Source organism: Mesoplodon bidens (genome assembly GCF_964165515.1).
Source record: "Mesoplodon bidens genome assembly, chromosome: 7".
In the NCBI taxonomy this organism is placed as follows: domain Eukaryota; kingdom Metazoa; phylum Chordata; class Mammalia; order Artiodactyla; family Ziphiidae; genus Mesoplodon; species Mesoplodon bidens.
The window spans coordinates 37,917,272-37,932,550 of record NC_138164.1 but is presented as its reverse complement, the minus strand read 5'-3'; the positions used below and the strand labels follow the sequence as shown (position 1 = coordinate 37,932,550).

The 15,279-nt window shown below is 40.9% G+C and overlaps 1 protein-coding gene, 1 long non-coding RNA gene and 1 pseudogene across 3 annotated transcripts in view; 1 reads left to right on the top strand and 2 right to left on the bottom strand.

Annotated features, from left to right (window-relative positions):
* The window catches only part of LOC308620762 (centrosomal protein of 78 kDa-like), a 423,604-nt pseudogene that overhangs the window by 17,101 nt on the left and 391,224 nt on the right, over positions 1-15,279 (bottom strand). Inside the window, exons 3-9 of the transcript in view lie at positions 12,564-12,636; positions 11,403-11,512; positions 9,000-9,174; positions 6,896-7,009; positions 4,838-4,901; positions 1,825-1,903; positions 1,365-1,720 (exon numbers count right to left, since the gene is read on the bottom strand). The product of the transcript in view is annotated as a centrosomal protein of 78 kDa-like (transcript). The remainder of the gene's footprint in view (positions 1-1,364; positions 1,721-1,824; positions 1,904-4,837; positions 4,902-6,895; positions 7,010-8,999; positions 9,175-11,402; positions 11,513-12,563; positions 12,637-15,279) is intronic.
* LOC308619849 (transcription initiation factor TFIID subunit 7-like) lies at positions 1,314-3,807 on the top strand. The gene has a single exon (XM_081239070.1). It carries the CDS (start codon positions 2,169-2,171, stop codon positions 3,216-3,218), a length of 1,050 nt encoding a protein of 349 aa, XP_081095196.1. The 5' UTR covers positions 1,314-2,168; the 3' UTR covers positions 3,219-3,807.
* LOC308620219 lies at positions 14,042-15,125 on the bottom strand. The gene is made up of 3 exons (XR_014016299.1): positions 15,079-15,125; positions 14,752-14,908; positions 14,042-14,299 (listed from the first exon to the last, which is right to left on the bottom strand). It is a non-coding gene; the product is annotated as an uncharacterized lncRNA (long non-coding RNA).

The following is a 15,279-nucleotide window of genomic DNA, read 5'->3' as shown; positions in this document are numbered from 1 at the left end:
TGAATTTACTGAAAACAAACATCATAGGTTAAAATGGTTATATTTATCCTTCAAAGCTACTATATTTTATGTTATTTTATTTATTTATTTTAATAGATCTTGATTGGAGTATAATTGCTTCACAATTCTGTGTTAGTTTCTGTTACACAACAAAGCGAATCAGCCATATGCATACACATGTCCCCATATCCCACCCTCTTGAGCCTCCCTCCCACCCTCCCTATCCCACCCCTCTAGGTCATCGCAAAGCACCAACCTGATCTCCCTGTGCTATGCTGCTGCTTTCTACTATATTTTAGCAGCATTAGGATGCAGGGTAAAATGGAGTGTATTCGGTAATATAGGACAAATATTTCATAGAGTGTAGCTTATTGATAATCACCACACGATCCTCTGTGATTTACATGCCTCTTAAAAATATATAGGAGGGCTTCCCTGGTGGCGCAGTGGTTGAGAGTCCACCTGCCGATGCAGGGGACACGGGTTCGTGCCCCGGTCCGGGAAGATCCCACATGCTGCGGAGCGACTGGGCCCGTGAGCCATGGCCGCTGAGCCTGTGCTCCGCAACGGGAGAGGCCACAAAAGTGAGAGGCCCGCGTACCACACACACACACACACACAAATATATATATATATATATGTATTAAAATTTTTTAAAATTACACTTTTCTTGTTAGGAGATTAAAAAATTTCTAATAAAAGTTCCCATCTTTTATTAGGCATACATAAGTACAATATAAATGTGACACAATTCACACCATTATTTCACCCCTATACTCCCCTGGATCTAGGTATATACCCAGATACTGATTTGGCTTACCTCTATGTCTCCAAATAACTGAGGCAAATACAAAAAAAAAAAGCCCAAGAAATAAAATTACTCTTAAAAGAGCTCAATGAGCTTGTATACTGCAGTTACATTTCCACTTTGTTTAATCATGCTAACTAAAAAAAAATGTTTAACTGTTCTCATTCCATGATGCCCTATTATTCTGTACTAATTTTACAGAATTCCAAATATGTTGTACATATACATGTTTTATTTATATATCCTTCCATTTCTAATATCATAGCAAAAGTCAATGTAGCTATTTTAAGAATGCTTTACATAGGATATAAATTTTTAATAATAATATCTAATTAGTGTGATATCACAAATCTTAACTTCTTTGAATGTACTATTTGATTATTAAAATATCACTCTCTTTAGCGGAGGGGGTAGCGGAGGCGCGCGGGAGAATCCATGTCCTTCTTAGAACCGTTTCCTCTAAATACTTTTAAACCAACAGCTCTTGGCGAAAGTCTTCATCCCTTTAAGGCTAAGTTCTCGCGAGACGACAAGACGCCGGATAGCTTAATCGCACGTTGTGCCTGCGCGCGCTGGGGCAGCTCGCACTTCCGCCCGAGGCGTGTTGCGACTCACAGCAGCTGCCGGTCTCGCGTGGTGACGCAGCTGTTTTTTCTCGGCTAGGTCTGCTGTAACGGACGGAGGCCGCCTGAGCTGCGGAGTTGCAGAATCTGGCGTTCGGAGCTGCGGTTCTTGGCGAGATTTCGCGTTGCCCGTCCTCAGCCGTTTCACCGATAATCAGCGGATCGCTTTGCCAAGTGCCGGGAAGAACAAAGGAATTCGGAAGGAGACTCTCGGCTCCCGGCCGCCTTTCTCTGAGTGGCTTCGTTTCCCGCTCGCGCCTGTCCGGAGAAACTGGACTTATAACCGTCACTGGATTGTAAGTACCCGAGGCGAAGAGAGCTCACTACGCCCCGCTTTTTGCGTATCTTTGTTCCGGGAGAGTTTGTGGATTGGGAGTATCTGCTGAGCCTTACTTTCTGTGCCGAAAATCATTCCGTAGGAGCCGCCATTTGCTTTCCCTGCGTTGTCCTGCAGCGGCAGGACAACCTCTATCTAGAGGTTGGAACTTGGCATTGCAGCTAACAGATTTAAATGGACCTGAGTAAGGCAATGCGTCATTAACGACTGGTATTGTCACAGCATATTTAGAAAGACTTGGAACTTAATTCCGAATAGACGCTTAGTTGCTCTCCTACCTAGAACTCTTTGTAATTAAAGACGTCAATTTATAAAGAACTGGTCTTTCTGTTGAAATAGCTGAAATTTTTTAGTGCAACAAGTGGTTATTAGAGAAAAACTGAGTCACAAAGAAGTAAAGATGAGTAAGAGCAAAGATGATGCTCCTCACGAAGTAGAGAGCCAGTTTATCTTACGCCTACCTCCGGAGTATGCCTCTACTGTGAGGCGGGCGATACAGTCTGGTCATGTCAACCTGAAGGACAGACTGACAATTGAGTTACACCCTGATGGGCGTCATGGAATTGTCAGAGTGGACCAGGTCCCATTGGCGTCAAAATTGGTAGATCTGCCATGTGTTATGGAAAGTTTGAAAACCATTGATAAAAAAACCTTTTACAAGACAGCTGATATCTCTCAGATGCTTGTCTGTACAGCTGATGGTGATCTCTATCCTCCTGTTGAGGAACCAGTTGCCACTGCTGATCCCAAAGCAAGCAAGAAAAAGGATAAGGACAAAGAGAAAAAGTTTATATGGAACCATGGAATTACTCTGCCTCTAAAAAATGTCAGAAAGAGAAGGTTCCGTAAGACAGCAAAGAAGAAATATATTGAGTCTCCAGATGTGGAAAAAGAAGTAAAGCGGTTGCTGAGCACAGATGCTGAAGCTGTCAGTACCCGTTGGGAAATAATTGCTGAAGATGAAACAAAAGAAGCAGAAAGTCAAGGCCTTGATATCTCTTCCCCAGGAATGTCTGGCCACAGGCAGGGCCATGACTCATTAGAACATGATGAGCTTCGGGAGATATTCAATGACCTCAGCAGCAGCAGTGAAGATGAAGATGAGACACAGCATCAAGATGAAGAAGATATAAACATCATTGACACTGAGGAAGATCTGGAAAGGCAGCTACAGCACAAGCTAAATGAGTCAGATGAACACCACCAAGAAAACGAGGGAACTAATCAGCTGGTTATGGGAATTCAGAAACAGATTGATAACATGAAAGGCAAGCTCCAAGAGACCCAGGACAGGGCAAAGCGACAGGAGGATCTCATCATGAAAGTGGAGAACCTGGCTCTCAAGAACAGATTTCAGGCTGTGCTGGATGAACTGAAACAAAAGGAAGACCGAGAAAAGGAGCAGCTCAGCTCTTTGCAAGAAGAGCTAGAATCACTCCTAGAGAAGTGAGGAGAGTTTTGATACTTAATTTCATTCCTGACAGTGGTCAGCCTTGAAAGAAAAACTTTGTTTTCATCACCTGGACTAGACAGTAAAACTTTGCAGTAGTTCCCAGTTTCCTCCACTGCCTTCTATTGGATTTGTTTTATAATTGTGAATTTCTATCTCATTTGTTTTTTGGAACCACTTCGGTGGGTGTTTGTCCTGTAGTAAGTAGGAATGTATAGACAGATAAATGTAGGGAAGTTGTAGGATTAGTGGAGTGAACAGTTCAGTTTGGTAATTAATCACAGCTTCACTGCAGGACTTTGCTGCTGTTTCTCCGTTTACCAGAAGCTGCCATTGCTACTCTGTGATGCCATCTGAGATAAATTAGTAGATTCTAGTTTGGTGGCAGTGAAGTTTGTTTACATACGTTTTCCCATGCTGTAGCTATTTTCCCAGTTATTCAAAGCAGTTTTCCACATTTTGCATTGCAAATCATTTCATAAAGTTGTTTTAACAATAAATAAAAGCAAGTAATTTTCACCTTAAAAAAAATAAAATATCACTCTTGAAATAACAATTGGCAGACGATCATAAGCTTTTTTTTGACTTCATAAACACTCTTAACAACTTATTTAATACACTATTGTCCAAGCAAGTTGATTAATAGAGAATCAAAAACATACAACTTGAAGTAGAAAAAAAAAAAAAGCTGTATTTATGAAGATGTTTACAATAGTTTATTTGAGGTTATTTCCAATTTTTCACCAATTTAAAAAATTGACCTACTCAATGAAACCATGTGAATGCAATGTTAAAAAGTATAACTATGAATCACAGAATTTAAATTTAGTATGAAAAGATAAGAATGGCAAATTATATTGAAGCTATGTGGAATTATGTTTATAGACAGCAGGAAGAGAAAATTAAAATGTAAATATTGCTTGATAGGATAATGGGATTAGAGGTGGTCTTTTAAATTTTTCATTTTTATGCTAATACCTTTATAAAACCCAAAAATCTTCAAACAACACATTTTTTAAAAATTGTGGTAAACGACACAAAACAGAAAATTTATAATTTTAACCATTTTAAAGTGGACCGTTCATTGATATGAAGTCAACAAATTTTTAAAACTTTCAGAGGGCACCTGAATAAAAGATGTGTTGTCCACTGGTGATTTTAATGTATCTGGTATATAACTAAAGTCACCACAAAACCCTTTCTGGGAAATTGGCAGATCATAAACATAAAAAATTTATTTTGCTTTTTATTAAACCTTATTGTTTTGCTGTTTCAATATTCAAATTTACTCACAAGAAAGAGTCAGTTTCATATTAGATTTGGTTTCACAAATGCTGCTCCTGCTATTCATTCTTATCACCAAAAAAAAAAAAAGACTATTTGTGACTAACGATAATATGTTACAGAAAATAAAAAGTTAAAAGGTTTTCAATCTGCATATCTGGGAACCTAAATTAAAGCATCACACAACATTTTCAAAAACAGAAAAGCCATTTGATTTGACTAAAATCTTAGTTTTAAGATGGCAGAAAGTACCTTGATAATTTTCTTTTAAGAAAGAAAGAAAACCAAGCCATTAAAGAGAAATTCTTCCAAGAGAACTGAAACATGCTATATACCTCTGACTTGGCACTCCTTCTATCTGGAGAACTTGTTTGGTAACTGTTTTCATCACAGAATGATCTAAAGTAAAATGAATTGAAATTAGAGTAATTATTTTCCAATGAGTGGCTATTTCCATTTAAAACCAAAAGCCAACTAATTATTGCTTTTCCCAGACATTTAAATATGAAATCTACATTATATAATTATACACTTATTTCCCCCTTTGTGTATTCTAATTTCTTCCTCAGAAACCTAAGATGCCATCTTGCAGACTGCCCACAGTGGCTACTATTTTGGCAGCAGCAAAGGTCAACTTGAAACATTTTGCATCTGAAGTGGCTTTGGATACCTTTGGATACAAAGTACAGTCTGAGCACCGTCCAGACGCTTAGATACCTAAAGAGCATCTAAGATATCAAACCAGGGCATCCAAGATAACAAACCAAGTCCTGATATTCCCTCAAAAGCTGCTCCTCCCATCAGCTCCCTTCTTCTAAGTGATACTACCCAGTTGCACACATAATCATCAACGACTTGTCTCCTTGTTACTATTTCCTTCATACCTCACATCTATCTGCAGGTCTTGAGAGCTACACCCTCAAAACACAACCTGAATTCAACCACTTTTCATTTGCTGCAAACTTCCAACCTAACCTAGGCCATAAACATCTCTTATTTGGAGCACTGTGATAGTCTCCTAACTGGTCTCCCTGTTCCTCTTCTTTTTTTTTTTTTTTTTTTTTTTTGCTGTACACGGGCCTCTCACTGTTGTGGCCTCTCTCGTTGCGGAACACAGGCTCCGGACGCGCAGGCTCAGCGGCCATGGCTCATGGGCCCAGTCGCTCCGCGGCATGTGGGATCTTCCTGGACCGGGGCACGAACCCGCGTCCCCTGCATCGGCAGGTGGATTCTCAACCACTGCGGCACCAGGGAAGCCCCCTGTTCCTCTTCTTTATCCTCCCAAGTCCCTTCTCTATACCAGGTCACCTTATTCAGATACGATTTGGATCATGCCTTTTTCCAGTTCAAACCCCTCTACTCATTTAGAATAATCCACATCTTTACTCTGGCCTTCAAGACTTTACAAGAGCAGACCCCTGGCTAGCTCCTTGACCTTATGTCATACCACACTCTTCTTCACTCAGTACTCTGCCCAGATTGGCCTCCTTGCTTTTCCTTAAATACTCCACCCACCTACATGCCTACATACTCATTGCCTCCTTGTCCTGGAATGTGCTTACTCCACATCTTCCATGGCTTGCTCCTCTCTTCATTCAGGTCTCCGTTCAAATGCCACTTCTCCAGTGAAGCTGTCCCCTAACAAACCTATCCAATGGAGTCCTACCTGCTCTCCCTCACTCTCCTTACATTAAGATAGTTTTGCACTTCCTACTCTCTAAAATTATATGACTTATCTGTTTACTCATTTCTATCTGATGTCCTTCACTAGAATGTAAGTTCCATGAGGGCAAGACTTTTGTCTGTCTGGTTCACTGCTTTATCCCTAGTCCCTAAACCCGTCTCTGGCACACAGAACATGATTACAAAATTACTTGTGAATCTGACAAATGAATAAAGTACTCCTGGCAAGAATTCAGAGGCTGCACAGGAAAGAAAGAATGCTCTTGGTGGAAGCAGGCTTAGTATCTAGGTTCACCTCTATTCAGAGTAGAGATAAGAAAAATTGACAAGTATAATTCACTTTAGTTAGTACAGTAGCTGCTAAAAACATAAGGGAAGTGCAACACTAGAAAAGTACAGTTGAAGCTTGAACAACATGGGTTTGAACCTCGCGGGTCCACTGACACACGCATAGTTTTCAATACATATGTACTATCGTCCTACATGATCCAAGGTTGGTTGAATCCACAGATGTGGAACCACTGACTATAAACTTATACCCAGATCTTGAACTGTGTAGGGGTCGACACCCCTAACCCCACGTTGTTCACGGGCCAACTGTATATGATGAGGAAAGTTAAACACATTAAGTTTTAAAAAACTGTCAATACCTGAACAAATTGTTTTTGTTTTGCTATGTGTTCATCAATTTAAAAAAAGTGACCACATACCAACAAGCAGATTTTTTCTTATATCCAGAACGAGCAGAGTTCTGTTGGTTTCAGGGGCCTTTAGTAAAGCCTTTGCTCCTTCACTGGTGAGGCCGCACTGCTGCAGGTCAAGTGCTTTCGATGAAAGACAAACGTCACTTGCTAACTCTACAGATTTAACATATAGACAACTCTCATTTTCTCACGTGTGGAAGAGTCCTGCACAAGACAAGTCATGGCAGGTTTGTAATTTTGGGTATGGAAAAAAACAGAAACATATATGCACACACATAATGCATAATCCAATTTAAAAACCTCTTCTTGGATGTGCAGTGATAACCCTGGCTTTAGTACCAATAAATCATACAACGTATTTTACAATTACAGAACTGAAGAATAACTGTATATAACCTATGAGCAAAAAGCATCACAAAATGAATCTCAGTTCATAATTAGCAAGGGCGGCAGGGGCATGTAAACCTCACAAGCAAAACCTGGTGGAGCTCAGAAATGCACTGCATTCTTTTGATCATGATCTTCAGCTCCAAATCACACTTGAAACTAGTTCAAGGGAAAACAAAATAGAAGAAATGTAATAACTGTTAGTTTTAGAGGAAAAAAAGACAAATCTAAGAGGATACAAATAATAAAAACTTTCAACAATGTGTGAATAGAGAATACATACTAAAAACCTATCATGAAAGTAGGATGGTCAAGAACCCTCGCAGTAAAAGGTCAGACAAAACCCAGAAAAACTGATCATGAATTCTAGTAGTTCTGGGGCTGAACAACCTACTCATTTAAACCAAAGGGATCATCACTAAAGCACAGGTATTAAAAAATATTACATGAAAGGAAACTATCATGAGTCTTTTGTTTAAGTGTTGTGTGGACCATCACATTAAAATAACTGGAGTCTTTCAACACCCCCATGACGCACAGAAATAGCAAGTCAGACATACGGATCTGACAGGATATGATACAACCCTTACAAACTCTCACTACAGAAGAATGGACACAGGGTATAATTAACCAAATAGCCAAAGTAATACAAACAGCCAGTAAACCTCACCAGTCAATCAAATGAATACAAAATAAAACAAAATGTGGTTATTGTCCTATCAGATGAAGCCAAGATTCTGTAAGAAAAGCCTTTAAATAATGTCTATACCCTTTGGATCCAACAACTCTCTTTCTAAGAATTTAACCAAAAGAAATAGTCAGAGATATAGGTAAGGATATATATCAGAGTACTATTTGTAACTGAAAAACTGGACAAAGCTTATATACAAGAATGGATAAGCTATGTGCACTGTGGCATATTCATATAATGGAATACTGAACAATCACAAAAAATGATGTAGGAGATGCAAATTTACTGACTTGCTAAAATGCTCATACTAAATTAATTGAAAAAAGTTATAAAATTTGGAGTAATCCCACTTGCATAGAAAATGGAGAGGTACTCATTTTTGTAGTTTCACATTTTTTTACAAGTGCTACAGGCCAGTGTTTGTGAGAGGCAGGCTTCCCATCTACTGTTGGGGTGGACTACAAATTGGCATAGCCTTTCTGGGTGGTAATTTGGCCATGTGTATCAAATGTCTTAAAAATAGGTCACACTTAGTCATTCCACTTGTAGTACCTTATTCTACAGAAGTAATCCCGATGGACACAGAGATGTATATACAACGTATTCACATTGTTTCTGACAGGGAAAAGCAAACTGTCTAAATAGAATTGCAAAGAATTGATTAAACTATGGGACATCAATACGACGCAATACTACATGATACATCTTTAAGTGAAAAAAGCAGGAATGTGAACTAGCAAGTATACTACAATTCTATTTTTGTAATCCCTAAGTGTACATATATATTTGTAGAAGAAAAAAAGACTGAAAGTATATACGCCAAAATGAACAGTGATTATATCTGGGTATTAAAATTATAGGTTCTCTTGTAACTCTGTATTTTCTGTAAAGGATATATGCAACTCTTAGAGAAAGTTGAAAAGCAAAATAAAAGCTATCAGTAAAATGAGGCTTTAAAACATCCTATCACAATAGTATCATGCCAAAAGCTAAGCATATTAAAAATTCAATATTTTCAATTTTAGAATTTCCCTCTAAGCCATAAATCCTCACTAAGAGATTCTGCCAAAGCACTTGCACCCAGGTCACCAATGAGCGGGTTGCAGTTCAGAGTGATGCGCCTCAAACCAGCCATGCAGTCAAGATCACGTCTCCTGGAATGAAGACTCTCAGCCCAGGTTTCTTCATGCCTTCTGGTAGTCTGATACTTCAAAGATTTAATGGGATGAAATTAAGATGCTTGAATAAGGAAACAGGGTGTGCCTGAGTATGGCTTCTTATGTCAGAGATTTACACACACACACAGATCAAGCATATATGCCAGGAGCATCAACCTGAGAACTTCAACAGTCACTTCTGGTTTACGAGTCCAGTGAGTGACCCAGATTCTGCTCGGTCAGTGATTAGATTCTAGCCACTGCATTTCCTGTTTCTGAACACTTATGTAAAGTTGGACAACTCAATTACAGTCTATGAATTATTTTCCTTATCTTCTAAGTCAGGGAATTGGTTCTAAATTCTATCTTTGCTGAGGCCCTATATTTCATCATCCTGTCCTCCAATGGCCTCCAAACACCTGACTGGGCAAATCATAAGAAAACTTTTTAATATGCATCTTATTTATTAACAAATTATATACACAAAGTTCCATACATATAATTTATGTACATGATAAACTACACAGATTTTTAAAAATAATACAAAGGTAAAAATGTTCTAATATTTTCTTTTCCTAACTCCAAAGGCATTACTTTATTTTACTTATTTTTTTATAAAGATTTATTTATTTATTTGCTTGTTTGTTTGTTTGGCTGTGCCGGGTCTTTAGTTGCAGCATGCCGGATCTTTTAGTTGTGGCATGTGGGCTCTTAGTTATGGCAGGCACGTGGGATCTAGTTCCTTGAGCAGGGATCGAACCCAAGCCCCCTACATTGGGAGCACATAGTGTTAACTGCTGGACCGCCAGGGAAGTCTCAAGCATTATTTAAAAAACTATATTTACAAAATGTATCTCACATGCTACCTAGGGTGTGCACACAAGCTTTAGAGGCCTGGACTATGCAGAGCCAGTTTGATGTGCCTTGGGAAAATAATGGTTTGACATTTAAGCAAAAGTACTGTCTTGAAGATATTCAATTCTTTATATTCATAAAGTAAAATTTGGTAACAGGGAACACTGACTGTCAATGAAAAAAGTCTTATTACATTCCTGAAAATGTAAAAGACTCAAAGTGCCTTTGTTACTCTATAAGGAAAATCATTAGTGTCATTTTTCTATTAACAATAACTTATTAAAGCTCCAAGCAGAAACAACAGCAATCACTTACACAGAGCTTAGTATGTGCCAGGCACTATTTATACAAATAAGTGCATTTAAACCTCATAATGAGGCATAGAGGTTAAGTGATTTGCCCATGGTCACTAGCTATGAAATGGGAGAAAGGGAATTTGAACCTAGGCCATTTGGCTTCCGCACCCAAGTTCCTGTTTTCTACCTCAGGGGTCAATGGACTTGCCCTGTATAGGCTCAAAGAAGTTTTCAATTTTTAAAATCTAAATTTAAACATTTCCAGATTTGTGGGCTATACAGTTTCTGTTGCAACTACTCGGCCCCACTGGTGTAGGGTGAAAGGAGCCATAACTACCACGTAAACAATGGGTGCGACTATGTTCCAGAAGAACTTCCTTTACAAAGCCAGGCGACGGGCTGGATCTGGCCCACCAGCCAGAGTTTACCTATCCCTGATCTGCACCATCAAACTATTAAAAAGCCTTCATGTCAAATTATTAACTAACTTTAGGCCTAAATACAGTCATTATAACCACTGTAAAGTTGTTAAGGCATTATTTCAAAAACTGTATTTACAAATTGCTAATGTACTGACTTTTATTAGTTTAAAAACTACAACAGCTAATAAACACTTGATTCATTTAAGTCTTGAAGACTAGAATGGCATAGTTTCTTCACAGTATTACAATAAATGTTTTCAGTAAAAAAATACATAAAAGTATTATTAGGTATTATATATTAAATCTCTTATTTCTAAAATTAAGTGGACTATCTTTCCTAAATGGTAGAATCCCAAACTGAAAACTGGTCATATTCTTTCAGCAAAATGAAAGCTGTGCTCACATGTATCAAAAGGCAAAAATTAGGGCTTCCCTGGTGGCGCAGTGGTTGAGAGTCCGCCTGCCAATGCAGGGGACATGGGTTCGTGCCCCGGTCCGGGAAGATCCCACATGCCACGGAGCGGCTAGGTCCGTGAGCTATGGCCGCTGAGCCTGCGCGTCCAGAGCCTGTGCTCCGAAACGGGAGAGGCCACAACAGTACCACACACACACACAAAAAAAGACAAAAATTAACTGCCCTCTGTATCAATATATTAATGTGTTTCAATCACATATGTTTTCATGAAAGTTTAAACATAAAATCACCTTTAAGATCTAGGCCATGTGATCTGCTCCATGCCATGTCAGAATACACCCCGTGACGTTTACTTAACTTGTCTTAAGTGTGATAGAATTCTTTATACCTTGACAAATAACTAAAAGGAAAAAAAACACCCACACACACAAAAGATGAAGAGCCTATACATTTGTCAATCTTGACTTATTTGCTTTTCTTGAGTCAGTTGGAGGTTTATAGCCACATTCTCAAAATCATTAACTACAATCTTCCCAAACAGGTAATTGACGAACAGATGCATTCTAAAACTTGTCAGTAACAAAGTGCTATTCCACTTTACAGCAACAGTTTAATTCTATTTAGATACTAAAACTGAATACACTGAATACTGCAAACTTTATTCCCAACCACTCAGCAAAGTACTACATACCTTTTCAGATATAGGAAAAAAAAGAAAAAAAAGAAAAAGCATACGATTCTTCCTATTTTCATTTCCAAAGATACATCCCAATCTTAATGATCAATCAGCGATTTAAACGTCAACTGTAAACCCAGTATACTGCTGCTATGCAGTGTACTAGAGCAATAGAAGAGAGAGGACCTCAAACCCTCTGTTCCCTCAAATTCAAAGGCAGGCTTCCTGACCCCTCCAGACCACTACTGGACACAGGGAAGGCACACTAATGTTTCAGGACCCCAACCAACAGTCACCTGCTTTGTGATTACTTCCATGACACACCCTCACCAACACCAGAGTTTGCTGCTCCTACGGGACGTTACATGTATTTACTATTTTAACACATACCACAGTGCATCATAATTATGATTGCAGATAGATGTTCTAACAATTGAAAGAGAATGATGACTTTTTTGCTCTTTACATCTTGCTATTTCCCTTCCCATAATATTTCTTGAAGCTAAACCATAAAATATAGACAAACACAAAAAACAGAAAATATACAAAACGTGTGCTTTGCACCTTAACACAAACTTAAGTAAAATTAGTTCTGACAGTATCCAGCATGACAAACTTCCATGGTACAAATGAGAATGGACCAAGGTTTCAGCAGGTACAGGAGACAATCCAGGCATGAACAACACCAAGGAAAGGTAGACAGGAAGTAACATGGTGTGTAGGAAATCACGAGACCAGTCTGATGGGAAGAGACTTAAACAAGACTGAAACTCACTTCCTAAACCTCCATCTCCAACTGGACAATTCGCAGGACACAGGTGCACCAAAGTGGCCAATTTATTCAATCCCTTTAATATGGAGGAAGAGTTTAAAATTTTACTGGTTTAATTTGCCCCCAAAGCAACTCTCAACAGTTATGGCCTCTGTCGTCGGAGCTTTGTATGAAATTAAGTCAAAGTGTGGAGCTCCTTTGCCTTTTTTTTTTCTCCTTAAAAAAGAAAAGAAACAATTGTTCCGAGTAAAAACAAACATATTCCGAAGCATGTGTACATTGAAAAGTAAAGAAACTTTATTAACAACTTCATAAAAACTGACTTAAAATTTTAAAAAGAAAAAAACATGTTTCAAAGTCCTTCCGACTGGAGTCGTGTCTCATCGTGTCCTTTCTTTACAGAAATAGTCGTATTAGGACACATATGCACAAGGATTAACACCATGACACACTGTACACGGCGGGCCCCGGCGAGCTCACCAGGCGTCGTCTGAGTCCAGGTCTCTGGGGAGGATCCACTCCACGGATGAGCCCAGCAGAGTCTGAAGCTCGTTCGTGAACTCCACCACATCTAAGAGCTCCTTACTTTCCGGATTAAAGGACTCCAGGTCTTTGGGGCAACAGAATAAGAGACTTGCTGACACTTGCCGGTAGAACTCGGCCTCCGCGATGGTGACAATTTCCACATTTGGAAAATTGCAGCGGAATATGCAGGAGGACATTTGCAGTTTCTTGAGCAGGTCTGAGAGCAACAGCCAGTTACGAGGCCTACACCAGAGAAAGGACAGTGGTTTGAGTTTCCGGCAAAATTAGAGGCGCTCCCAACTATAAACTACCCGTCTCCTGGCGGTGAAAGGGCCTGCTACTTCCACTTTGATTACCCCACCCCCACCCCACTTCTCACTGTCCTTAGAAGATCTACTACTTTTTTTTTTTTTAATTTAATTTATTTATTTATTTTTGGCTGCATTGGGCCTGTTGCTGTGCACGGGCTTTCTCTAGTTGTGGCTCGCGGGCTCTAGAGTGCAGGCTCATTAGCTGTGGCGCACGGGCTTAGTTGCTCCGTGGCATGTGGGATCTTCCCGGACCAGGGCTCGAACCTGTGTCCCCTGAAATGGCAGGCGGATTCTTAACCACTGTGCCACCAGGGAAGCCCGGAAGATCTACTTCTAGCGGGGGAACTCTGGACTCATGTGCATGTGTTAAGAGACCACCTAGGGCAGATCAGCCAACTTAGACAAAAGCAGGAGCAGCGCCCCTGAACCAGCCTCCTTGCAGGCCACCCCAGTGCTGCCTTGGCTCTGGCCATAACTCAGGTCACCCCTCTCCAAGTAAGTGCACCCCGTTCTAGTCACTGGGGAAAACCAGTCTGTATGCCAACCCAAGGGAGATGGCAAACACCTCTTTGACCTCTCCTCTCCTCCGGCCCTCACGGAGAGAGCATGAGAAACACTCGAGGTCACCTGGCTTTCCTTGCCTTTCCCACACCTCCAACCCGCCCCTCAATGCTGCCGGGAGTGAGGCTTTTTCGAGAAGGGAGGTGGTACAATCCTTCCTGATACCCTGCCACGCTTTATCATCTCTATCCCGAATACAATGTCACCACAAAGGCAGACACGGTCCCAGCCTCAGAGTCCAAGGAGGATGCTACTCCTTAAGCACCGGGGTCAACACACAGCAGAGCAAGGTTTCCTGATGTGTTCACTCCGAAGGGTTGGTCATGGGGCACAGTGGCCCGACTGTGGGGACAAGACTCGATCTAAGCAAATCTGAAGACACATAAGATCCCAGGTGCCACATACGGCTTTCTCTAATCTTATACGAGAAGAGGGTACACATCAGTATTGTCCCGTGGACCTCACGCGCCTTGGAAGGCCCCTATGGTAGCCGTTTGGGGAGGATCCCTTCCCCAAGAGTTTAGTGACTGAAACTGTGCAATTGCAGTCGCTGACTCCCGTGTCCTTTGGGCTCTAGGGGTGTGTTCCAATGAGGGCAGTTGGCTGGGGAGCCCTCCCATCCCCCAAACTTTTCTGGAAAAGTTCCACTGCATTATGTGAGGTCGGTGGACACTTGGTGAGGAATTCACTCACCCCCCAACCCATCCACCCTCATCTGCTGAAGGGGATTTCTAACTCCTGCCACCCCACAGAGCAGCTGGGCTGGCTCTCGACCACACGCTGGCCACGCTTACCCCTGAGCGACGGACACCTGGACGTTATAACACGGCAAAACGGGGTCTTCGGAAAATTCAGATTCCAATAGGTCACCATAGGCCTCGTTGCTGTCATCCTGGTCCTCCGGTCCTGGGGGATTTGCTAAAACATCGTAACCACTTTCATCATCTGGTTCTAACCGGGGGGGCAAAGAAGAGAGAGGTCAGTAAGCTGGAGCAAGATTCCAGCTGTTCTCCAAAAAGGACCCTGGAAAAATTCTTTCCCAAGCAAGCCCTGCTCACAGCACCACCCCCACCCCTACCCCCACCCCCACAAGCCCAACTGAAACGAACAAGGCTGCTCACCACACACAGAGCTGCCAGAGAACTCCGAAGAGCAACCAGGGTTACCGTCGTCAGGAGCCTGCAGGTTATTTCAACAGTGTGGAGAGAGAGGGGGAGAGAGAGAGAGAGAGAGAAACAAGATAACGCCTGCTGGTAAGAGGCAAATGCTGCTGGAGTTCGGGAACATCTCACGCTGGGGCTGGTGTCACCTCCTGACAAGTC

Excerpts from the sequence above, each read along its gene's own strand:
- LOC308619849 (XM_081239070.1), top strand. The coding sequence starts at position 2,169 with ATGAGTAAGAGCAAAGATGATGCTCCTCACGAAGTAGAGAGCCAGTTT.